This window comes from Zeus faber (assembly GCF_960531495.2).
Source record: "Zeus faber genome assembly, chromosome: 2".
NCBI classification, from domain to species: Eukaryota; Metazoa; Chordata; class Actinopteri; order Zeiformes; family Zeidae; genus Zeus; species Zeus faber.
In genome coordinates this window covers 17,074,959-17,100,305 of record NC_137189.1, presented here as the reverse complement: position 1 = coordinate 17,100,305, position 25,347 = coordinate 17,074,959, and the positions used below count along the sequence as shown (strand labels likewise).

Sequence of the window (25,347 nt, the reverse complement as noted above, 5' to 3'; positions counted from 1 at the left end):
AAAGAATATTTGCTTCATTTGTAGGCCACAGAGTTGCACTAAAGACTTGTTTCCACACGGTGTTAAGCAGACAATGAGAGCGCTCTAAGGTTGTGTTTTCACAAACAAAATACATTCTGGATCACTATGCGTGCAGAACCATGCAGAAACCAGCCTTTTGGGATCACTACAAATGTTCAAATTGTATTCCAGTACATTAGAAAATGAGCTTGTTTGGCAGCACATAAGAAAATAATCACTTCAGTTACCAGAACAAAGTGTAGCAGGACATCTTACAGCAAAGATCATTTTTAATGGTCCCAAATATTCTTAACAACTAAGTGTACACTCATGTAAAAGAAAAGAAAAATGAGAAGATATGACAAAATTGATCACATCCATGATTCCACTCAATCTTTAATCAAGACGGGATTACAAATTCTCCAAAAAATCTGCAGTTTCAAAGGGCAAAAAAGGGTAAAACTAGCTCACCTACTGAGGTCTTTAAAAACCTGTTCAAGTGCGACAGAAAATGTCCTGAACATTTAAAGGCAGGTCTTTTTTTTTGTTGTCGTTTACAAAAAACAGGAGAGTGTCAAACAGAACGAAAGAGAGAAAAACGAAACTGCTGGCTTTTTTTCTCTTTAGAGAGAACGTCCGCTGAGCGACGACGATAACGACACAGATGACATCAAACGACGACGGCTCTTTCGCCCTGTGCCGTCTCCTGTCTGGTCCTATAAACTTAAAAAAAACAAAAAAACAAAAAAAAAAAAAAAAACAACAACAACGTAATATGGAGAAAGAGAGGGAGGGCGGTGAGGGAGAGAAGAAGGGAGTCAGAATACCCAGCAGAGGAGAAAGAAGGAGAGAAAGGAATAGAGACAAGGTTGGATTCTTGAGGGCGGGGGGCTTCGAGTGGCGGTTCTGGGTCTGAATGGGCGACCGGTGGGGTCGTTGTGATCCTTCCCTGAGTGGGGTTGGGGGGTGGGGGGGGGGGGTGCAGTGGGGGCAGGGGGTCATGGTCCGAGCCACCAAGCTCTATCTGCTTTCAGTCTGTGTGTGTGTGTGTGTGTGTGTGTGTGTGTGTGTGTGTGTGTGTGTGTGTGTGTGTGTGTGTGTGTCTGTGTGGTCTTTTCCTCCAGTTTACTGAATTATTGTGTCTAGTATTGTTGGACTGCGATCGCTAAATCGTCTTTTTCCCCCAATCGGTTTGTTTCCCCTCGCTTCCTCTCGTCCTTTTCACTTCTGGCTCGGCCCCTCGCTTGCTCTACTGGTTGGCACTTGTTTACATTGGATTGGTTTGAGGATGCTTCCGGTCCATTAGAAGTCCACTCCTCGTCGAGGGCCCCCCGCCCCCCTTCACTTTGTTTTACAAGTTTGATCATTCCTGTTCCAAGTCAATTGGCTTTAAAAGTCCAGTGAGCAGTGCGAGAGCTGGGACACCGGCGCTCCTTTAGGAGCTGAGTTTGGACTTCTTGGAAGGGGGAAGCGGATCCTCTTTACTCTCTGTGTCCTCTTCGTCCTCCTCGTCATCGTCGGGATAGTCCACTAGTCCCACCAGGCCCCCCTGGAGCAGACAAACACAATGAGTTCAGTTGTAGCCACTGACAAGCTGCCCAGGCATTCCGCTAGGTCACTTATCTCTTAATGCCCTTTCAGTTGCATCACATTAACTTGCTACAAATTTGGAGGTCAAAATGAATGACAGTATGATCCTAAAATGTATCACAATACGGGGTCTCAAGTATTGGTAGGAGTTGGAGTGAATTTATAGTTACGCAAAAGTGCATTGCTGCCAAAATCCTGTAGGGGGCGAGTGTTAAAACTGCGCCCTGACAGAATGGAAGTTGGCTGACGGAGAGAATTCATTAAAAAAATTAAAATAAAATTAAAATAAGAGACACTCCGTGGTCTTTCAACTTGAAAGCGTGGGCCCACTTTGGATTTCGCAGCGTTCATGGGAAAATTAGCTCAACATGGACTACGCTGATTGCAAAGATTGTAGCATAAAACGAAAATACTCTGGCAATAATACCAATCTTCATTTGCGTCTCACGCGGCATCAAATCCCCTAAGTTGGAGAGTCTTTATCAGACAAAACTTCAAGCAACTCGTAAAGCCAAAACGATTACGACATCGACCGCCAGCTTCATCTGCAAGGACCTACGTCCACATCACCTTGTTGAGAACCAAGGATTCGGTAACATGATTAAAACTATGGAACCGCCGTATTCCATTTCTTCATGTGGCTTCTTCACAGACACTGCTATAGCAAACCTGGATGAAGACGTGAGAGAGAAAGTCGAGGAATCTTTGAAAACAGTTACTTTTTTTAATTTTTATTATTTAACATTTATTTATGAAAATACTTCTCTGTTGGATTTTATGTCACACAATCTATGTGTGAGGTTAATACTGTTCAGTCTGTGCTGAAAGCCTGGTATGTTAGGAGAAGTGTTTCCTCGTCACACGGAGGATGTGACAGAGTGAGTCAACCTGATATTAGAGCAGCACTCCTACTCTTAAAAGCTTGACAAATTGCCACAATCTAAATTCAGTACAACCGGATCAAATTAAAAAAAAAAAAAAAAAAGGTTTTCAGTTCATTTCCAGGTGTCATTTTGGCACTTAGAGGTATGACTTCAATTGTAATTGTCCTGTTAGATTCGATTTTTTATTGAAAAAAAATGATATATCGCAACAAATTTAATCGCAGTACTTATGTATCGCAAAACTCCCTATTATCATGATACCATTGTATCATGGCCCAAGTATCGTTATAAAATTGTATTGTGAGGTCTTAGGTAATTCGCACCCCTAATTTAAATGTTGTGAAAACACCTCCATCATAATATTAATTCTACTTTGGTCATATATTTTGTGTTTTCAGTTATTTTCAAGTTTATCGCATATTGCCATTTTTTTTTATTTTCTTCATGATCATCATTTCCTCAGGGAAACCACAGTTTACCTCTGGGATGAATAAAAGGATCCATCCATCTACCTATCTTAAGAAATGATTTTACATCTCTGAGCACCAGATTGTTTGAATAACAACCTCATACATTCTGAGCATCTTTGGTTGAATGTATAAAGCAGCTATCAATCCACTTTACAAGAAATTGAAGTAACTAGCAAGACTGCATTCAGTTCATTGTTCATATTTTCCGAGGCAATACTTATGGAATGGCCTATGGAATCCTTAATGAACTGTCTTTGTTAGTAGAGCGAATAAATTAGACAAATCTTAACCTGTCGTCTCATAACCATTACTTGAAAAAGCATTGCTTTATGAATTGCTTACAGAACTGTTTACCTGAGTGCAGTACATTCAACATGGAGACAGATTGATACAGACAGACAGACAGATTGCACAACGCTAGTTGTGGAGCTCCAATGTAAATTTAAATATTTCAGCGACTTTAGTTAATGGAGACATTTTAATAGGGCCACGGTTAAAAAAATTAAAATAAAAAATAAAAAACTTATTGGATGCAAGACTATTGTTTATAAAGCATTACATAAAAAGGTAAAATGCTTGGCATAATCATAACAAGAGGTTATGAACAAGAGGTCAAAAAGCAACATAAGCTTATTAGGGCTATCATTAAGGGAAACTGACTTAAGGAGCAATAAATAACATTGAACATAACTATGACTAAATAACAATAAATAAAAAAGGTTTGGGTTTTAATATATACCTTAGATTAATCACTACGCAAAGATTTTGAAATTACATTTAGTCATTTAGCAGACGCTTTTATCCAAAGCGACTTACGACTTAGGGGTTAAGTGTCTTTCTCAAGGACACTACAGCATGCTAGCAGGAGGAGCCTGGGATCGAACCAGCAACCTTTAGATTACTAGACCACCAGCTCTACCGCCTGAGCTACCATCCCCACAATGAAGCCAATAAGTCACAAGTCACCCTTTCAGAAAACAGGTACCTACTTTTGTGGTGACGGCTGTGGTGGGGGGCGAACTCCGTGCCCCTGAGCCCGGTGAACCTGGGGACCCTGGAGAGCCGGGGTTCAACGAGGCGGAGGAAGGCGGGCTGGACAGGGAGCTCTTGGTGGAGCCGGAAAAGGAGAGCTTGAAGCTGGGACTCTGTCTTCCCGACAAGCTGGACTTTCCCAGAACTTCTTTGTCCTCCGAGTCCTTCACTGGGAGCAGAAAGGGACACGTGACTGCTGAGGTCATAATACATTTCAAGCCAAACAATTTTACACTTCATCCAACTTCACTTCTGGACACTTGAGAAATTAGATTGCCATTTAGGATTGACTCTTATATAGGGAAAACTAGCTGTTTAATGAACCAAACCAATAAAAACACATCCCCTTGCACTCAAATAACTCTCTACAGCATGCTTAGTAGAACTAACTGAAGCTAAACACGTCTCTAAAGAGGACCTATTATGAAAACATCACTTTTTCAGTGCTTGTGCACATACATTTCGGTCTCCGATGGGCCTACTGACACAAACTGTGAAATGAGACAACCCAGTCAGTTTTTTGTGAGCAGCTGTTGTCCGCTGTTGTGACTTAACAAGCCGTTCAGATGTGTCTCCTTCCTACGTCACTTGGGGCTTCATTAAAATTAGAACCACCCCCCCATCTGAGTGATTCCACCCACGTCTTGAGAACCACCAAGCGCCACCAGACCCCTTAGCATTATGTCGACGCTAAGCTAAGAGCTAAGCATAGGAACTGCTCTGTTTTTGGCCGCATAGACCAGCACAAATCTTTTAAAAGTATGAGGAATTAATATCAACTGTGTGAAAAAACTGCAGACGAGGGAAATGTAAGCTTTTCAAAAAATAATTGTGCTGTGCGTTTCTTTTGGTGTTTGAGGCATACCAGTCAACCCTCCCGGTTTTTACGGGATTTTCCCGTATTTTACCCTTCTCTCCTGCTGTCCTCCCATTTAATTATTTACCCGTAAATCTCCCGTACTTACCTTTCTAAAAAAATAAAAAATTAAATAAAAAATTAAAAAATAAAAATAAAAAAAAGGTTTGGCGGTAATAGGCTTGGCCAGAACTCAGACAATTAAAAAAGAAAAATGTTTACCCGCAGGAAAAATCCAAGCATTGAAATGGTCTAAATGCAGAATACCGTATTCTGAAACCAGCGCAGAGAGGGAGGGAGGGGGTGGAGGCTCTCGCCCTTGCCGCTCTGAGCTGTCCAGTAACCACTTGTGATCAGATCTCACTTCCCTGCTCTCAATGCAAATCTCTCCAGACAGTGGTGCACGTGCTCCATTTCAGGACTCCCATGCCAGTGTTTTTATTTCAGATCTATTTCTTTTCTTTTCTTTTCTAAAAGCAAATCCTGCACTTCTGTAATGGGGAGACCGCATTTGGCACATTACATTACGTTCTATGTGCGCGCATCCCCGTCCCAATAAAATCGTCAACTGGAGATCCCAACGATCTCCAATTGGAATTTTGCACAATCATCCTAGCCTAGGCGGTAGCGGTGATGGCGGTCTGGACTGACAAAAACTATTTGAAAAAAGTGTGTTTTTATTATAGATGTATTTATTTTATATATTTTATTTTGCTTCCTAAGAGAATGAAACAAAAAACGCCCTGAGAGTAAGCCACAAACAGTTCTGGAGTGGTCCATTGGGAGCAGCAGCTCATTTTCATTTAAATCAACACACACTGAAACGAAGCATCAGGAAAAGGAGGGTTTTAGAGGCATAGAACGCATAATCTGAGTGGTATTTTCCGCAAAAAAACTTAAGGCATAATATGGCCTTCATTTTAACTCATCACATTAAAGCACAAATGGAACACATCACTTAAAAACATTATTAAACTGTGTTTAACTTCTCAACCTTTCTGTGTCTGTCTCTCTGCTAGGGATGGTTTAGCTCCAGCTTCCAATTTGCAGGCAGAAAACCTGACAACTTCCTGTAAAACCTACATTATAGTATATGTTATATAAGTAAAGTTCATGAGGTGATCATGAAGATCATTAACGGCATTGCTTTTCTCTGCTTATTTGGAGGGATGCAAATTCTGGTACAGATACAACGTTTAAAATAACAATTTGGCTGAAAACCGATGTTTTCCGAGTTACCCAAAATGTAGCATCACTTAGTTTTCCGAGTGCCGCAGAGAGCTGTGTTGGCGTCTTCTTAAATTGATCGCGGGTGGCATCGTTCTCTCGGACGGATAAAAAAAAAAAAAAAAAAAAAAAAAAAGTATATATATATACACACACACACACACACACACACACACACACACACACACACACACACACACACACACACACACACACACACACACACACACACACACACACACACACACACACACACACACACACACACTTCTAAAATGGGTCGCCAAATATACTTTAGAGCAATAAATAAATAAATAAATAAATAAATAAATAAATATTCATACTTTACTTTTTTAGTTAATATATCTGGACGGGCCCGCCCAAGTAAAGTCTATGTGTGGGAAACACTGGATAAACATCGGCCAGTGCCATAAGTGAATGACATCTTATTTGCCGATAGGCCGATGTCAGTCAAGGCTAATATCAGCTGATACCGAGGTACAGCCAATAAATCGGTGCATCCCTATTTGTTTGTTTTTCTCAAGTGTCTATGATGGCCAACTCGCCTTAGCAAAGGTCAAAGAGGTCTGCGGGTTCCACGCTGCTGCTCTGATCTGGATGATCCAACAAGTTGCTGTGAGAGCATTTGGCCGGAAGGACACTGATGCACTTCCGTCAAACAGTTTCTGTCTGGACAAAACAGGTTTGACCGCTCGCTGTTCACTACAGCCTGAGAGTATTGGAAATTACTCATTTTCCAAAAAGAAGGACATTATTTGGCATTTAACATTATTAGGTCTTCAGAAAGTTCATCGTAAATTGGACTGGACACCACCGCACCAGCCTAACTGTCTTTGGCCCATACTATATTCAACGGGAAGAAAAACTAGCCCACCACACCATTAGTCCTTTGAATATATTACAAATTAGTTTGAGCAGCTTGCTGCCCTTGTACGTACATTTCTTTCTCTCCATGAACTTGCTGATAGGGTCCATGAGGTCTTCCTCGCTCTTCATCTTGTCAGAGGGTGGGACCACCGCCTCACCGTCCTCCAGGTCGTCTTCATCCGTGTTGAACCACATCTCCTCCTCGTCCTCCAGTGTCCGTGCGTCCCGTCGAAAGCGGTGGTTCCTCAAGATGGAGCGCATGCTAGAGGACGACCAGTCAAGGTTAGTTCAAAGGCCTTTACAATCAACAAAGTAATGTATGTATATTAGAATTAGGTTTGTCATTTCAAAATTTTACTTTGAGTTTGATACTGGATAAAAACATTCCTTTTTTTTAATACCAACCTTTTATTTTTATAATGGAAGTAGGTAACCGGGTCAAAAGTGGCTGGCTAAAATTAAAAATAGAATAGAAAAATCCCCTTTGACAAAATAATTTGAAAAGACAATTACTCCTCTGTACAAAACTTGTCTAGTACAGGGTTACCTACATATAGACTTTACTTGGGTGGACCGGCATGTATATTAATGGCCGCAAAAGTATATTTTGCGACACATTTTGGCATTTTTTTTTAATACGTCCAAGAGAACGACACCATCCGCCATCTCCCCTTGCTCTATCTACCCCTCCCATACTGGTTCCTTCGTGAGAAAAGTCTACTGACAATCGCACATGCTCTGCAGAGAAACAGAGAGAGACCTTTTCTGGTACTAGGTTGGAAGTAGGCTTGGGCGATAGTCAAAATTTCATATTGCAACGCAATCTCGCCCAAATATCACGGCTGTTGTCTTACACACAACGCTTTGTTTTTGGTTTCATTCGATTACAATAAAACAGCATGAGCAATATGAGGTACGGCGCGTGAACTGGTTGATATGCGTGAGTATCGCGGTCAAAGCAGGGCAGGGTTTTTCCTACACTTAGGTGCTCATATGCCGCTATACTATCGTTACATTATACCCTGACCAGCCACAACACAAACCACCTGCCTCATATTGCGTAGGTCCCCCCCTGTGCAGCCAAAACAGCTCTGACCCGTCGAGGCATGGACTCCACAAGACCTCTGAAGGTGTCCTGTGGTATCTGGCACCAAGATGTTAGCAGCAGATCCTTTCAGTCCTGTAAATTCCAAGGTGGGGCCTCCATGGATCGGGCTTGTTGTTCCAGCACATCCCACAGATGCTCGGTTAGATTGAGATCTGGGGAATTTGGAGACCAAGTCAACACCTTGAACTCTTTTGTCATGTTCCTCAACCCAAACCTGAACAATTTTTGCAGTGTGGCAGCGTGCATTATCCTGTTGAAATAGGCCACTGCCATCTGGGAATACCATTGCCATGAAGGGAGGTAATTGGTCTGCAACAATGTTTAGGTAGGTGGTAAGTGTCAAAGTAACTATATAAATGCAAAGACCCAAGGTTTCCCAGGAGAACATTGCCCAGAGCATCACACTGCCTCCGCCAGCTTGCGTTCTTCCCATAGTGCATCCTGGTTCCATCTCTTCCCCAGATAAACACCACACACGCACCTGACCATTCACTTGATGTAAAAGATGTGATTGATCACACCAGGCCACCTTCTTCCATTGCTCCATGGTCCAGTTCTGACGCTCACATGCTCATTGTAGGTGCTTTTGAAGGTGGACTTGATTCAGCATGGACACTCTACACAGCCCCATATGCAGCAAGCTGCGATGCTCTGTGTGTTCTGAAACCTTTCTATACAGCCAACATTAACTTTCTTTTAACTTTGTCATCGGTATTACACGGTGTTCAGGCATACACCGATTACATTACTTGCCCACCGCTCCCACTGTCGTTTTTGTTTTTTAATAGAAATAAAACCCATTTAGTTCATTTTTGCGTATAAGCGCCAACGTTCATCAAATAAATGTAATTATTAGTTAGTAAAATACTAAGCGTGTTATCAATACTTAGTTGGACTCGCCAAACAACACAGTCTGCTTATCACAGGAGGAGAAGAGAGAAGGTTATAGAGACCTTAGATCAGGTATAGATCGGGACCTCTCTCCCTTCATTCGTAATTTGCGCCTGTGCATAACAGGGACACTCCGGCCATCCCGTACACCCCCCCCCCGTTGTAAAATGTAACACCTGTGTTGTCACAAGTTTATTAACCGGTGGGAAATATTCCTTACCGTGGCCTCCGTATTAGATACTAACCACTGCATACCAGAAACACCGGACAAGACCTGCCGTTTTGGAGATGCTCTGACCCAGTCATCTAGCCATCACAATTTGGCCCTTTTCAAAGTCCCTCAGATCCTTACGCTTGCCCATTGTTCCTGCTTTCAGCACATCATCTTCAAGAACTGACTGTTTACTTGCTGCCTAATATTTCCCACACCTTGACAGGTGCCATTGGAACAAGAAGATCAATGTTATTCACTTCACCTGTCAGTGGTTTTAATGTTGTGGCTTATCGGTGTATACGCAATAACTGTTGAAGACAAAGAAGACGGAGCACTACCCTTCAGAGCTGGAGAAGAACACACAAAGAGATGGCTGACAAGCCGAGCGATCATACAAGTCAGTGAGACTGACTTTTGGGCTGAACATAAGTTTTCTTTTATCCCCCCCATACGTGTATTATTCATTTGTACGGAACCCCTTATGGGACATATGTAAGGTAAAAAAATGACAAAAGATTCATGCCATTTATTTTTTTCTCTAACAGTAACTGAGCAGAAAAAAAAGAGAAATCTCACACCACCAACAAAACAATGGGGGATAACGCAATAAATCCTTTACTAAGTTACTATGAGGGGAAGAAAGTAAATTGCATGAATCTCCCATCAATTTTCCCTCACCCATGCCCCTAAGGGGCTCTGTACATTTGTACTCCCATACAAATATGGCAAATATTGTGATGTTAGATATTATCGAATATCAGCCCAAGCTGAGGTAGAAGACACAGACACAGTGGATATTTTACAGGCCATCATTGGTAAAGGCTGCTGCCCCACACTCTCTGGTTCAGGTGGATTAAAAAGTGCTCCAGGTTTGTATCGTGTCGAGAGACAGCAGGAAGTGATGCTGTGTTCCACAGGAACTCTGAAAACTGTAATACGTGTCGGAAGTGATGCTGTTGTAATTGGTGTCAGTAACCCCCTCGGCTACCACCACAAGTATATTTCAGACGTGTGTGGAAAACAGTTTTGCAATCAAAATTTGGCATCTATGCCAAATAATAATTTGATCGTCAACAGCATCACCGCAATACAATCACCATAAAACAAACACCATAAAATATCAGATTTCCATACCCAGTCTAAAGCTACATCATTAACCCATTAATACTATGAACCACTGGCACTTGCACTGGAACAGAATGCCAGAGGAAATGAGCTTGGCTGTAAGTGCCAGCTATCAATTTTATGTACTTTTATTGGAAACCATATCAGGATTTTGGATATAGTAGAGGCAAAATAGGATCTTGAACCAACGGATCACTATAGAAAATACAGCAAGTATCAATTTCAGCTACCAGAAATAAAAATTGTTCAACATTTAAATCAAGCACTTTCAAAATATCTAACAAAGCTTTCTCTAAAAAACTGCGGGACCCAGCTGCTCTGACAACAAGAACTAGACATCACTTCTGATACAGGATCCTGCATTACTATGTCACTGTATTATGTTGGCAATTAACAAATTTGTGCAATGGTCCAAGTTATCCCATCAACTGCACCAACAGGCCGATGGTCTTTACTATCTACTATAAAGCAACAATCCCACAAAGTGAATGTATACTACTTCATCTTCACACAAAAAAAACCGCTGCCTAGATCTGGCCTCAGCCCCCATAAGCTGCAGGGTGCGACTGCCCCGAGCTGCAGCAGCTACAATCATCTCATTGCACCACAAACGCTGTTAGTGCCATCAGGCGCTTTCCTCACCTGTCCAGTTTGGGATTGTCCTGCCGTTCTCGCTGCTGCTCATACCGCAGCTTCAGGCCCTTGAACGTCTGGACGTAATCCACGTCTTCCAGAGCTTTCCAATAATTCTCTACTATGTGAGCTGTGAGAGACTTCACATCCTCCTGGGAGCAATGGGAGGGGGGAGGGAGAGAGATAGAAAGACAAGAGAGGCCAGAAAGCCAGAGGAACCCGTCGTGGGTGAGGAGGTTGAATTTAGAAGAGGCGGAAATGGATACAAGACCAGGTTCGAGACAGAAGAGGAGAAAGAACAAAGGGGGGAGGTGGAAGCACAGAAAAGAAACACCCACAAATAGCAGGCAAAGAAATGGAAGAGAGGAGAGATCACACCAAACTTGTTAAGCATGAATCTCTGAACCGATAAGTTCAAAGTCCGTTAAACAATGAAATCAACAGTAAATAAAACCACTGCATGTTGGAAATTGCGGTGGTTTGTTGATAAAGTGAATTTCTTCACAGGCGACACTCACCACACGGACATACTCGAACATCTCGATGATGGCTGAGTTCATGAGGTTGTAGCGCGAGCCATTGTTGAGGAACGCCTTGACCACCGGTTCAAACAAGAAGTTCCTCATGATGTAGCGGTTGTAGAACTCGTCTTTCAGACCAATGATCCTTCGCATGAAACGCAGGGCGCCTGGGACCATGGAGGGAGAGGAAGTTAGACCCGCCTGAGGACCCCTTAAAAAAAAAAGCATGTTGCAGGTCTCCAAATCGAAAGGTTCAGTGAATTACATAGTGCCAGGAAGGCATGCTGGGAGGCGGTGAGCACCAGCACTCTCCTGAGGATGTCCTTGTTTATGATGTAGTTCTTGATGTGGTAGGTGTGGTGCTCCACGCAGAACGTCAGCAGCTCCAAGATCAGTGCCAGCAACTGCGACGTTTGGAAGTCATCTGGCGGCAAGGAGGACATGGTAAGAATTGTATTTTTACTCTTTCATGAATTTAAGCATTTTAAATTTAGTGTACCCTTGCACTGTCTATTGAATTTGAGGAATATTTAAGCTGCCAACCCTGGGAAAATATTTTCAGTACCACAATAGTTTAACAGGGAATCTTAGCAGCATTTGAGTTACAGTACTGCAGCTAAATTACTCCACTCATATGCCAGCTACTACGGCTAACTATATACAGTATACAAATTAATCTCATTAGGGTATACCCCTTTAAATAAGATTGGAGATAAAGATAAAAATACTTTATAAGTTCTCAAAGGGAAATTCCAGTGTTGCAGCAGCAATGACATACATGACAAAAAACACAATTTACACACACACACACACACACACACACACACACACACACACACACACACACACACACACACACACACACACACACACACACACACACACACACACACACACACACACACACACACACACCCACCCACCCACCCACCCACCCACCCACACACACCATGTCAACTAGAGATGCACCGATGCCAGTTTTCTTTTGCCTCTCTTTTTGAAGTCTGACCTGTCGATTCCAATTTCCAATCTGCTCTATGTCAATGACAAATACATTGCGTGATCTGATCACGCTCACGTGATAGGACAGCTGCATACGGACTACACTACAATAGTGAGATTTCTGATTTGACATTGTGTTTATTATTGTGCATTATTCACTATGGAACAATTATAGAACACAACTGTCCCTGAGTTCCAATAAAACAAAATACAACATGAACGGTCACTGAGTTCCAATAAAATATAATATTGGACTGTCACCAAATTTCAGTATAATTCAACCTGTAACTGGACACAACGTATAACTAACATGGAAATGTCCAGTTTAAACTTCAAATGAACGTGTCTTAATTGTATATACCTTTCTATTATGTTTATATGGTACTTGCCATTCCAAAATAAATTGCAATCATTACAAAAAATTTTAATAAATGGTCGACTCTTCTCACTTTCTTTCACTGGAAGTCTTCCTTCCCTCACCGCGCATTAAACCAACTACATAAATTCGAATGACGTGTTTTACAAAGTGACTCGTCAAGAACAGAGTCTCGAAAAAGAATCAAACTTTTCATCATGAGTGGACAGCTGTGACAGCGGTTGAAACGCAGTCTGTACAATGTTGGAATATTGTCAGGCGATAAATAATTTCTCATCTTCTTTGTTTACCTTGAAGTACCTCCAAACAGCCGACATTTTCTTTCTTTCGCTCTTTTTTGAGCATCAACTATGCAACTGTGTTACATTACGTTGGTATTGGGTTTGAGTACCGGACATTTTTACCAGTATAGTACATAAGCGCAGTATCTTGTGTGTTAATTTGACAGGCACAGAATCTGAAAATATATCTGACAATGATTGTCTGATCATCAGTCATGGCCGATTAAGCTGAAAACTAGCCGATGCACCTCACGTTAATTAAAATTCTTTGCAATGTTTCCGCTGGCATTTCTTACCAGCGTATTTTGACCAAAAACTCTGTGGTTGGTACACAAAATGCATGCAGGTAGGCAGGTCTGTAATTATTCCAATTTGTTTGTTTTATCATCCCTTTTTTATAGGAAACTTCAAGCTGCATTTCTTGTATGAAGGGTGATATATAAACATGTATTATTATTATCATCGTCTGTGTTCAAGTCATGTTTATTGCATATGATTTTACATACCTTTGCTGGGCTTTTCTTCGGTGGTGTTGGCCAACAACGGAGCTGAGAGGACGTGCATACAGTGCTTGTAGAAAAAGCTCAAGAACTCTGTCTTCTCCGTTTTCTGTTGAGAAACAGAGCAACAATTTAGTAGTGATCGAAAAACAGTTTTTAAAGTAGGGGGTAATAATGTTAAAATAATAACATGTATATAGTTTCCAAAATGTTTCTGCACTGGATATTGCTCTATCCAAAGCTATATTCAGGCCAGCAGCCAGCTTACATTAGCCGTAGCCAGCATGTTCTCTGGGTCCACCAAGGTCCGCAGCAGCCCCATCAGCTGCACCGCTCCACCCAGCTCCGGGTCGGTGTCGCAGATCATGTGTTCTATGATCAGGTTGATCAACAGGATGTCCTGGAAGGTGGCATTAAAAGATATAAAAAATAAAAACTTAGCAACACTATCGCAGCCACTTATGCTTTACATTATACCTGCCAATATTTAAAAATCACAAATAATGGACGACAGGATTTGGATCTGATTAGGGCCCAGTACTATAATCTGATGTAATGACCAAACTGCATCAAGACGATCAAGTATCAAAGGCATTCACTAGACCTAAGCAATGCAATCAAACATTGACTGACATACATTGCGACCTGGACCCTTAACTAAAGATGGGACCGATCCTTTCCAATATCATATCGGGTGCGTTTTTGGACCAAACAGTTTTGGGTACTCCCTTAGGGTAACAAGAACTGGGGAGGTCCGCCGAGAACAGAATACCTTAAAGGGCTTTTTTCTGTTTGCATTTGCACTGCCAGTAGGGACGCTGAAGTGCCGTAAGCCAATGGGGTTTCCGCACGGGGTCCGTGTTCCGTTTTGTATTTAACCCATAAACTTTCACCGATTTCACCTTATCCGTCCACCAAAATCTGTTTCAGAACAAATGTGAGGCGAGAAACAAGCAATCCAGTCGCTGAATCTTCTTTTCCTCTTTTTAATTTTTTTTTAATAGTTTTTGTGTCGTTGAGTGTACATGGATGGTCCCCGCCCAGAGCGATGCGACTCGACCGGGGCAGATTGTCCTCAGTGTGTTGCTGGCAGGGAGGTGGACAGGCGAAGTGGAGAGGTTGGAGCGGAGCATTTTTATTTTATTCATTTTGTTATTTAAAGTGTTAAAATGTTTTGGCAATAAATTGTGTGGAAATAAAGATAACTTTATACAGGTTTTTAAATATGCCAGTCGCCGGTGCTGTATTGGCTCATGCGTTCGACCAATCACTGTGCACTGACGTCACCGAAGGTTCCTCTTGCGCTGCAAAGTCCCTGCACTGAAGTGGGAGCTAAAGAAAAAAGCCACAAAAAACGGTGTTCTAAGAACTATAGTTGTTCCTGGTTCCTGCAGCGAGGACACAAGGAAGGGAGGTTCCTCCAAAAGTTCTTAGAACTATGAAAAAGTTCCTGCGGTGCGAAAATGCCTACTAACATCATGCACTCATGGGATATCGGACTGACGTCAGCGATCCAAATTCCATAGCTTGTGCTGGTCCATGAACAAGGCTTGGGCGATATCCCAAATTTTATATTGTGATGCAATCCGACCCAAATATCGCGATAAACAATATTGTCGTTGTTGATTTGGGGGGCAGTGACAGAAAATGTTCCCATTACGCACATTGTTATTTTGGTTTCATTCCATTACAATAAATACATCTACAATAAAAGCACTCTGTATTTGTTTTCTTTGGAGAGACTGACCCTTCAATGCCGGATCACGGAGTAGGATCACAAGTTGTACGTGGGCGTTCACATAACGTGTGTGCGGAAAGGATCTCCCATTCACCACTCAGTCAGTGTGCATTACAATAAGAGGATAAAACAGATAGAAGCTTACAAAATGCACAGGGATAATATTTCAATGGGGAATTATAAATTAGGGGAATCATAAATATATTTCTGTCTGTTGCTCCCTGTGGTCCCACGGAAGGATGGACGAGAGGGGCGATATTTCAATTTTGTGAAAATATTGCATATGGTGGCAAATATTACAATATTCAACATTATCTAATATCGGCCCAAGCCGACCATGAACCCACAATTTTATGTTACAAATTTAATGGTCTGCCACCTTGAGAATTCAACCCGACAAATAATTAACCTGTTAAGCGCAATGTGTGAATAGGAAAAGGCAGTTGGAGTTTGGCAAACCATCACTGATTGAAGCAGCCATTCAGCTGTGTTGGTTCTCAAAATACGACGTCATGATTCAGACATAAGGCTTGTAAACAAATCCAAGTAAATGGGAGAGCTGCATTTTTTCTGGATAAAAAGCACTATAATGCAGGGCTTGGTGGTTTCCCCCTTTGGCAACCACTTCTGAACATAAAAAATAGGGACAGAAAACCGCAAAACCCACACCACAAAATGAGTTTTTTCAAGTACGCACAGGCACCAGTTGAAGTGAGTAGAGCAAGGTTAATAGTCAGGAATGCAAAGAACTCATTTTTTGGCAAATGTTGCTTTTTTTCCCACGTCGATTTGAGTGTTTTGTATGAATCTTCCAAACCAATCTGAAGAGTTTGGTTTGGCGACCCATTTTAGCATTTTTTTTTTTCGTCCGAGAGAACGACACCATCCGCCATCGATTAACTAGTGGACTCGTTTTCTGATATTATGTTAGACGCGGACACTGTTTGGGTCCACTCCAGTTGAAAGTGCTCCAAAGCAATGCTGTGCTCATGGGCTCGGAAAACGAATGATGCAAGATAGGGACGTTAATTTAGGGGGGAAAAAAAATTCTGACCCTTGCTCATATTTGGGCATTGTCCCCCGAGAAAAATAAATAAATTAAAAAGAATTTGTGTTTTCTAATTGGATTTACAAATTACAATTATAAATAAGGGGAATCATAAATATGTTTTAATACACAAACAGCTCTCTGTGCACCACGATCCAATATCATCCAATTGCCCAACCGAAGAGTCGTGGAGCTGTTCCATTTGGAGCAGTTCCTCCAAATAAAAACTAAAACAGGGTGTTTTGACAGTTTTTCGTTTTTTTTATGTGGAGGAACGGGGACGGGGCATGGAGAAACTCATGCCCCATTCCTCTGTCTGGGGCTCAGACCTCATCTGATAAAGCACTACTTTTAAATGCAAAAAATGCAAATGCAGATGCAGTATCTAAGTTACTCAAAATATACACCGCGTTCCAAATTATTATGCAAATTGGATTTAAGTGTCATGAACATTTAATTTTTGTTTTTCAATTAAACTCATTGATGGTTTGTGTCTCAGGGCTCTTTGGATCACTGAAATCAATCTCAGACACCTGTGATAATTTGTTTGCCAGGTGAGCCCAATGAAAGGAAAACTACTTAAGAAGGACGTTCCACATTATTAAGCAGGCCACAAGTCTCAAGCAATATGGGAAAGAAAAAGGATCTCTCTGCTGCTGAAAAGCCTCCAATAGTGCAATGCCTTGGACAAGGTATGAAAACATTAGATATTTCACGAAAACGTAAGCGTGATCATCGTACTGTGAAGAGATTTGTGGCTGATTCAGAGCACAGACAGGTTTGTGCAGATAAAAGCATAATGAGGAAGGTTTCTGCCAGATGAATTCATTGGATTAAGAGAGCAGCTGCTAAAATGCCATTACAAAGCAGCAAACAGGTATTTCAAGCTGCTGGTGCCTCTGGAGTCCCGCGAACCTCAATGTGTAGGATCCTCCAGAGGCTTGCAGTTGTGCATAAACCTACTATTGGGCCACCCCTAACCAATGCTCACAAGCAGAAACGGTTGCAGTGGGCCCAGGAATACATAGAGACAAATTTTCAAACAGTCTTGTTTACTGATGAGTGCCGTGCAACCATGGATGGTCCAGATGGATGGAGTAGTGGATGGTTGGTGGATGGCCACCATGTCCCAACAAGGCTGTGACGTCAGCAGGAGGTGGCAGAGTCATGTTTTGGGCCGGAATCATGGGAAGAGAGCTGACAGGCCCCTGTAGGGTCCCTGGAGGTGTGAAAATGACCTTGGCAAAGTATATAGAGTTTCTGACTGACCACTTTCTTCCATGGTGCAAAAAGAAGAACTGTGCCTTCCGTAGCAAAATCATCTTCGTGCATGACAATGCACCATCTCATGCTGCAAAGAATACCTCTGTGTCATTGGCTACTGTGCATGAAAGGAGAGAAACTCATGGTGTGGCCCCCATCCCCCCCTGACCTCAACCCTATTGAGAACCTGCGGAGCATCCTGAAGCAAAAGATCTATGAGGGTGGGAGGCAGTTCACATCAAAACAGCAGCTCTGGGAGGCTATTCTGACATCCTGCAAAGAAATTCAAGGAGAAACTCTCCAAAAACTCACAAGTTCAATGGATGCAAGAATTGTGAAGGTGATATCAAAGAAGGGTCCTATGTTAACATGTAACTTGGCCTGTTAAGATGTTTTTGATTAAAATAGCTTTTGATTTCAGTAAATATGACCTCCTCATGCTGCAAATTCAACAAATGGCCATTTTCAGTTCTTTATAACCTATAAAATGTTTTGAAACTCTGTTGTGCATAATAATTTGGAACAGTGCATTTTGAGTTTTTTATTTTTGAAAAAATACTGTTATCACTGGGATGTTTGTTCAATAACATTCGAATTATACCCTAACGGTTGATGACCTGAAAATTATACTGTCATTTGCATCGACTATTTAGGAAAATCAGAGAAAAATATAATTTGCATAATAATTTGGAACGCGGTGTAATGTGAGTAAAAAAGGCAGCCATATTTTCAGCAATCCTGGTTGCCAGCCTGGCAACCACATTTCTAAACAGATTTCAATCAGTCGTTTTATATTGAAGGGTTTATGATTTACATGGAGTAGAAAAAAGTTTATTTTTTTCCCCTACCCCATGACCGTTCCAATACGGCAGCGATGTTGACGAACGATCCAAAGGTTGAGGTCTTGACTTGATTCCCCGCCCCCCCAAATATTCACTACCAATTTGTATGTGAAGGTAAAATGTGAAGTATGTGAAGCCTTCTTAACATAGTTTAAATGAATTGCTTGAATGCATTTACATTTAATGCATTGTGTCTAAGTTCTGCTCTTTTAATAAGAGGTGCTGTGTGGTTAACTAGTCACATGTAACCTCGGAATCAGTATCGGTACATACGTTACTCACAAAAAGTTCGGGATATTCGGCTTTCTGGTGAAATTTCAGGATGAACCTAAAATGCACTATAACCTTTTTCCAGGTGAACTTAATTTGACCTTCTCTAAACTTTTGAACGCAAATGTCCAACTGTTCAATGTTTCAGTACTTTTTGCACAACTTGCTGCTCTCTAAGAAGGAGCTGAACGGCAAAATTCACAACAAGTGTTTGATCCATGAATCGACCAATACATTTCCTGGTTCAATTAGAATTGGTATTTAAACAGTTCTCTTCATCATGCTGTTCACATTTTGACATAATGAGACCAAGACGACACCTAAAAATTGATCAACAGTACCTCACCATTGTGAGGCTTCAAAGAGGATGTTCTCAGAGGAAGTGGCCACTGAGCTTAGAGTGTCACAGAGTGTCATCAGCAGGTTGCAACAGAGATACAGAGAGACTGGAAGAGTCACAGAAAGGCATAGAAGTGAACGCCCTTTGGCCACATCCCGCACTGATGAGCGCTTCATTGTGAACAGTGCCCTGTGGAACCGGATGATGAATGCCAATCAACTTTGGGCACATTTAAGGGAGGTGAGAGGCACCCAAGTGTCACGTCAGACCATTCGAAACCATTTACATCAACTGTGTGGTCTGCGTGCTAGACCACCTGCAAGGGTACCTGACCACACCACCAGGCACAGGCATCATCGTCTTGCACGGGCCAGGGAGCATTGACGCTGGACGAGGGACCAGTGGCCTCAGTGCTGTTCTCTGATGAAAGTTGATTCACATTGAGCAGAAATTATGGCCGCCAACAATGTTGGAGATGTCAAGGAGAGTGCTATGCATCAGCCACTGTTGTCACCAGACGAGCCTTTGGTGGTGGTGGTGTTACAGTGTGGGCAGGTGTGTCAAGTCAATACAGAACTGCCAATGTACCATACACTTCGTGAATGGTACAGTGACAAGCCCATACTACCTGAATAACATCATTAATCCAGTCATTGTGCCCCTGCATGAACAACACAGGCCTCATTTCATCTTCATGGACGACAATGCTCCAGCTCATCGAGGGGGCATCATTAGGGAACGGCTGCTGGAGACTGGGGTACCTCAAATGGAGTGGCCTGCACTTTCTCCAGACCTGAATCCCATAGAAAATCTATGGGATCAGCTGAGTCGCCGTGTAGAGGCTCGTCACTCTGTGCCCCAGAACTTCAATGACCTGAGGGCCGCCCTTCAAGAAGAGTGGGGTCCATGCCTCAGCAGACAATAAGTCGACTTGTGAACAGCATGAGATGTCGTTGTCAAGCTGTAATTGATGCTCAAGGGCACATGACAAGTTATTGAGACATTGACATTTTTTGTTGTGGTAAACCCACCACAGTTTTTGGCTTTTGTTTCAATAAATTGTTTAAGATGAGGAAATCACCATTGCATGCTTCGACTTAAATGCCCTACTTTCATGATATAACATCACTGTAGCGTAAACCTTTTACATTTTCCATAAATTTCACCCGAAAGCCAAATATCCCTAACTTTTTGTGAGTAGTGTATCTGAATCGGCTCGGAACTGAAAAACAGTGGATCGGTGCATCTCCACCCTTAACAAGCAATAACCAACTAGGATGTAGGGAAGACCAGTTGAATAAATGTACAGAAATTCACACAAGTAAACAGGTTGTAGTGCGCAGCAGAGCAACAGATTATAGAGGTAACCAAGTTGTCCATCACAGCTTTGTGGATAACGGATTCCCATATTGTACACGTTGCTCAGATGAGCTTGTTTCATATGAAAACCTGCTGTTGGCTGCTGGGCTGCAGATTAAATGAGCAAGACAAGGAAGTAGGAATTCAGTGCTCGACAAAGGCATTTGATCCATATAGATGGGGTTTTTATTGATTAATAACACTGGACTAAAATCTTGATTAGGAGATAAATGACATTAAGTAGCCCAGCTGAAGTTAAGTTAAAATCGTTTGTGAATCAGCTGCTAAACTTAAGTTTACTAGGCAACTTTTAGCGGCACAAATGCAGCACATTACAAGCGGCGAGTGCAGAGGCTGGAGTCCTGGGATGGAATGACTCACCAGCTTCATTGTGAAAGAGTACTCAGACCAAGAATATGTCCTTGAATATTTTGTTGCGGCTGATAACGAAGAAGTAACAATGAGTTGGCTTGTATTCTTACCGTACCCCAGTGCAGGTGAATGCGAGGTCCCAGAGCAGAGCTTGATGTCTCTGATGACTATTTTCAATGAAATAAATTGTAATATTGTCCGGCCTGATAACCAAGTACTTAATCTGTTTAGTGTCTGCCAGGCAAAAACTAAACTAATTGTTTGGAATAAATTAGTATGTGTGTTCAGACGACCCAGCTCCAGTCATGGAGTATCGGGGACCCTTCCTCATGTCCCAAGGCCACCTGATTGGATGTTTTTACTCACATCGTCATTCTGCTGCGACTCCTGCATGACGAACTCTCGTACCATGGAAGGGTTGTACTCCACCAGATAGGAGAAGATATCTGTGGCTGCAACGCGCACCTGCACGTCATCCATTCCCTGTTGTTGTAAACGACATACACTTGTGTGTTACTGAATGTAACATAGAATGGGAGAAATATGACCAATTTTGGTCATAAGAATGTATTTGTCGTCTGGGGGAAAAATTGGTGTAAACAAAGAAAATAAAAGAACTTCCGAAAGTGTGGATTCATCCCAAGTAACAAGCAAGACAGTCTTTCGACAAAGGCACTTTACTCACCAAAATGACCTCCAGTGCAGGCAGAATGCCCATGTTTGACAACGTCTTAAAGAAGGCGTCTCTGTTTTGAGGTTGTAATGTTTGTGAGAAAGCGCAGAATTCCTTTAGAAAGTTCACCTACAAGGCAAAACAGACTATAAGCACTATGGAAAAATAAACATCAAATCAATAATTATATACTTCTGATAAATATTTTGCCATACCAACTCATGTCTTTTGTCGTCCTCTGTGGCCTCGTCTGTAAGCTGTGCAAAGAGGTCCGTCAGAAACTTCTCATCATCCTGAGATGGGGGGCAAAGAGTCAAATGCACAGGATGAGGAATTGATCCTAGAGCGTCCTACTTATCTGCAGTGAGAGGTGGGGCGTGGGCTTGTACACCACTGCATCACTGGAGTTGTAATTTATTAGATATTTAGAATAACTGTTGATAGGAACCTTATTTCTATGACACCATTAATGCTAACCTGCTCCTGTTCTCCAACATCAGATTTTAAATAAATGCATAATCTGAACACCCTGCCAAACTAAAAATAAATTGATATTTAAAGCTAATATACTGGAATTATGACAACCTCTAAAAGCTTGTCTCACACAGGCCGCAGACAACCCGCCACAGAATTCTGTTAATTTAACATTCAAGTGAACCATCTTGATCTACGATGCTGGGGATATTAACTTCAGTAACTTGGCAGACTGATGACATCCAAACTTGACGTGTAAGTGAACAGGGGACTATCGGAATTGTCTAAACACAGACGGTCTATCAGTTATATTTATTTAAGGTCTGAGATACTTTCATTGAGGGGAATATTTCCAAAATTAAAATAAAATAAAAAAAACACCCCACATGTGGTATGTTTACAGACATAGAATGTCTGTCAATAACAACACCAGTATACTGGGCCCTTGCTGAAATAAACACCGTGCAGCTGTGATTGTTCGATTTTGGATCATCACATGCAACGTCCCGGCTTGCGGTGAGTGAGGAAACAGAGCGGCCCATATCAGCTGTGTTTGACTTCAGAATCTCCCGTTGCACATGAGTCAACAGCATGCCAGCTTCAGTTTTCCTGCGGCACAACCGATTTACACAACACTCTTCCGTCCCTATGGAGACGGCAAGTACATAAACACTGCTGAGTTGACACAGAATAAAAACAGAGGTCACATGACCATTAAAGCGGACAAGCGCAAAGACTGAGTCAAGCACATTCTGCCAAAAAAATATTGAAACCATTTCACAATTCTACAGTGAATCCAGTTCCAAGTCGACAGTTATGAACCAAAATTCTCAAGGTCATGTTCCAGACAGGCAGTTCTACTTTGGCTATGATTAGTGTGCAGTTGTGAAGTAAATACATTTTGTTGAGAAGTCTAATTCCTTAATATTGTATAAAGTGAGCAACTGTGCATATAAATTCTACATCTCACCTGAAGCATGCCAACAATCTCCACCTTGTTGAAGAAGATGAAGGAGTGCAGGGTGGACAGCATGTTCTCTTCAAACACAGAGGGGGTGGGCAGCACCATGTCCTGGATGTACTGCACCCGGTACGTCTGGTGGATCTTCTGACGCAGCTCAGGGTCCGAGATGGGGATGACTTCCTTGAAACGGGCTGTTTTCATGAGGAACTCACGGTGGCACCGCGGTTGTGGCAGCGAGGGGTCAAACTCCAGGCAACCAATCACGTCCATGATGCATTCCTCAGAGAACATGACCTCGAACAGGGCGGTGCGGTTGAGCAGGAAGATGCCCTTGATTATTTCGTAGAGGTGGTGCAGCCCCTCACGGTTCTCAAGGTCCTCGCACACGCGGAAGAGCTCCAGGAGCTTGCGAATGTAGCCCTCGTTCTCCACAGCCAGCGCCAGTTTTTCTCGGCGCAGCGGCGACGGGAGCGAGGAGGCCACCAGCTCCGCCAGGTCCTCCAGGCGATTCAGCTCGCAGGGCGGCAGTTCCAGACCCGGCGACGACATGTCGTCAAAGCGCTCCTCCTCAGATTCGTCCACCACATCCTGGGTGATGTCCACCGAGGGGTCCTTCCCCTGCACCTGCACAGGGAGGACGAGGTCAGGGTGATGCAGCAAATAACCAACGTTTTGACAGAGCACGGGCACAGGGGGACACATTCACAGCACAGAGATACACCTACCTGGCATATTTTCTCCCAAATTTCATCGCAGCCTGCTTTCTCCTGGAAGCTGAGTGCCAGATCATAGTTCTCAGCCTCCGACCACACTATTAACGTGTCCTGTTTCACAAACCAACCCAAAAAATAATTAAATATATATTAAATACAAGGCCCCTCTTTCAAGCCATGGAGATGTCGGGCCTTGACTAGGACTGACCTGTTGCTTCTGATATGCTGTGTTTGGGTTGATTTTGGACTCCAGCAGTAGGGAACCTGCAACAAACAAAACATATTGAACCTCACACTGACACGTCATGGAGGGAGCTCTAGAGGCACTTGAACATAAAATCTGTTTTGGCCGAGTACATTTTCATATACAAGGAATTTGACTTGGTGCATTGCTGTGCAGTCAATTAGCATTTAGACAGCTTAAGAGTGTCAAAAAAGTAAAAGGTAATTATGCAAGAATATACTGTATGTACACAATGTGTTCTATGCACAGAATAAATCAAAAGAAGTGACAGTGTAGTTGCTAGTATTGGCTGCGGGTACATGAATATAGATATGCTCTACAGGATGAATAAATATGTATACATAATACGGGAATGGATAACGATGGATTGCATAGGAGGTAATTATTACGAGGTTATTACAAAATTATTAAGATGTCGACAATGACAGTCCAAATTATTGTAAAGTTATCATTGTGTGTATTTAAATGTTATTGTAATCACCTTCATTATATGTCATTATGAGTCAAATGTGATGGCGTGAAGCTAATGGAGGAAACTTTTTTTTTTTTTTCCTACTTACCATCACTCTCTGCTCGCACCAGCAGAGAGGTGCCCTTCAACCTCTCTACGTAGCCCGAGGAGACGTGGCCGGTGCCACGGTCATCCCACTGCCGGTCCTCGTTGAGGGTGTAGACTTTTACCCGGCGCCGGGTGTCCGTCATCCTGGCAAGGTGGATCTAAGCAGTCCCAACCTCAGCCTTCGATGTCTACCCAGACACCTGTCCGCGGCAAGGACCAGTGCCCTCTTTGACGCAGCCCTCAATACAAATATGTGTAACGTCCAGCGTTTAAGACTCAGACGACCCGCTTCGTGACCACCGGCTCCGGGTCGCGGCAGAAGTTCTCTGGTTACGGGTCTGTACGCCAGTTAGCACCGTTAGCCAGTTAGCAAGGTGACAAGCTAAGCTAGCACGCCAACTGCGCTACACGCAACATGTAGCAACGATATCTTTGATATCAAAGACAGATACAAAAGCATAGACCGGCAGCATCGTTTGGCGCGTACGGATCGCGATCCACCCCTGTTTGCCGCCGAAACGAAGGCTGGAGCCGTTACGTCCCAATAACACGCTAGCTGCTGGGAATTAGCTGCTACTCCTTCCCCGACTGTTCCGCCATGTTCTGGCTCGGGGGCCGCGGAGAGACCGGTCTCCCCTTTACTGGGTTCCGCGCATCCCCCCTAAAAAAAAAAATATATGCGCGTAATCCGCAGTTGTGTGGTTGCTTCGAGGTTAGGATTTGAGCCGCGCCGCTATTTGTCATTCATTCCGGACGTCTCGCAGAGGTAATTGCTAGCTGCCCCCCGTGAGTATTCCGCCATCTTGGGTCCCTCCAGAGGCGGTACGGGGTTTCCCGCACGGCAACAACGGGGCAGCCGCTCCACGCTTAAAGAGACAGTGCGCGATGGC

At 42.7% G+C, this 25,347-nt stretch overlaps 1 protein-coding gene across 3 annotated transcripts; it reads right to left on the bottom strand.

Moving 5' to 3' along the window:
• Positions 1-364: 364 nt before the first annotated feature.
• smek1 (SMEK homolog 1, suppressor of mek1 (Dictyostelium)) lies at positions 365-25,265 on the bottom strand. 3 transcript variants are annotated; one of them, XM_080024644.1, is made up of 15 exons: positions 24,459-25,265; positions 23,863-23,918; positions 23,667-23,765; positions 22,948-23,565; positions 21,719-21,796; positions 21,516-21,632; positions 21,197-21,313; positions 13,867-13,998; positions 13,605-13,707; positions 11,705-11,863; positions 11,437-11,606; positions 10,928-11,070; positions 7,019-7,209; positions 3,934-4,145; positions 365-1,549 (listed from the first exon to the last, which is right to left on the bottom strand). In XM_080024644.1, exons 1-15 carry the CDS (start codon positions 24,598-24,600, stop codon positions 1,436-1,438), a joined length of 2,451 nt encoding a protein of 816 aa, XP_079880770.1. In that variant the 5' UTR covers positions 24,601-25,265; the 3' UTR covers positions 365-1,435. The 3 variants fall into 3 exon arrangements, with proteins under 3 accessions (XP_079880770.1, XP_079880771.1, XP_079880772.1); XM_080024645.1 differs by having other exon boundaries at positions 10,928-11,067; XM_080024646.1 differs by lacking the exon at positions 365-1,549 and having other exon boundaries at positions 4,007-4,140.
• Positions 25,266-25,347: the final 82 nt, after the last annotated feature.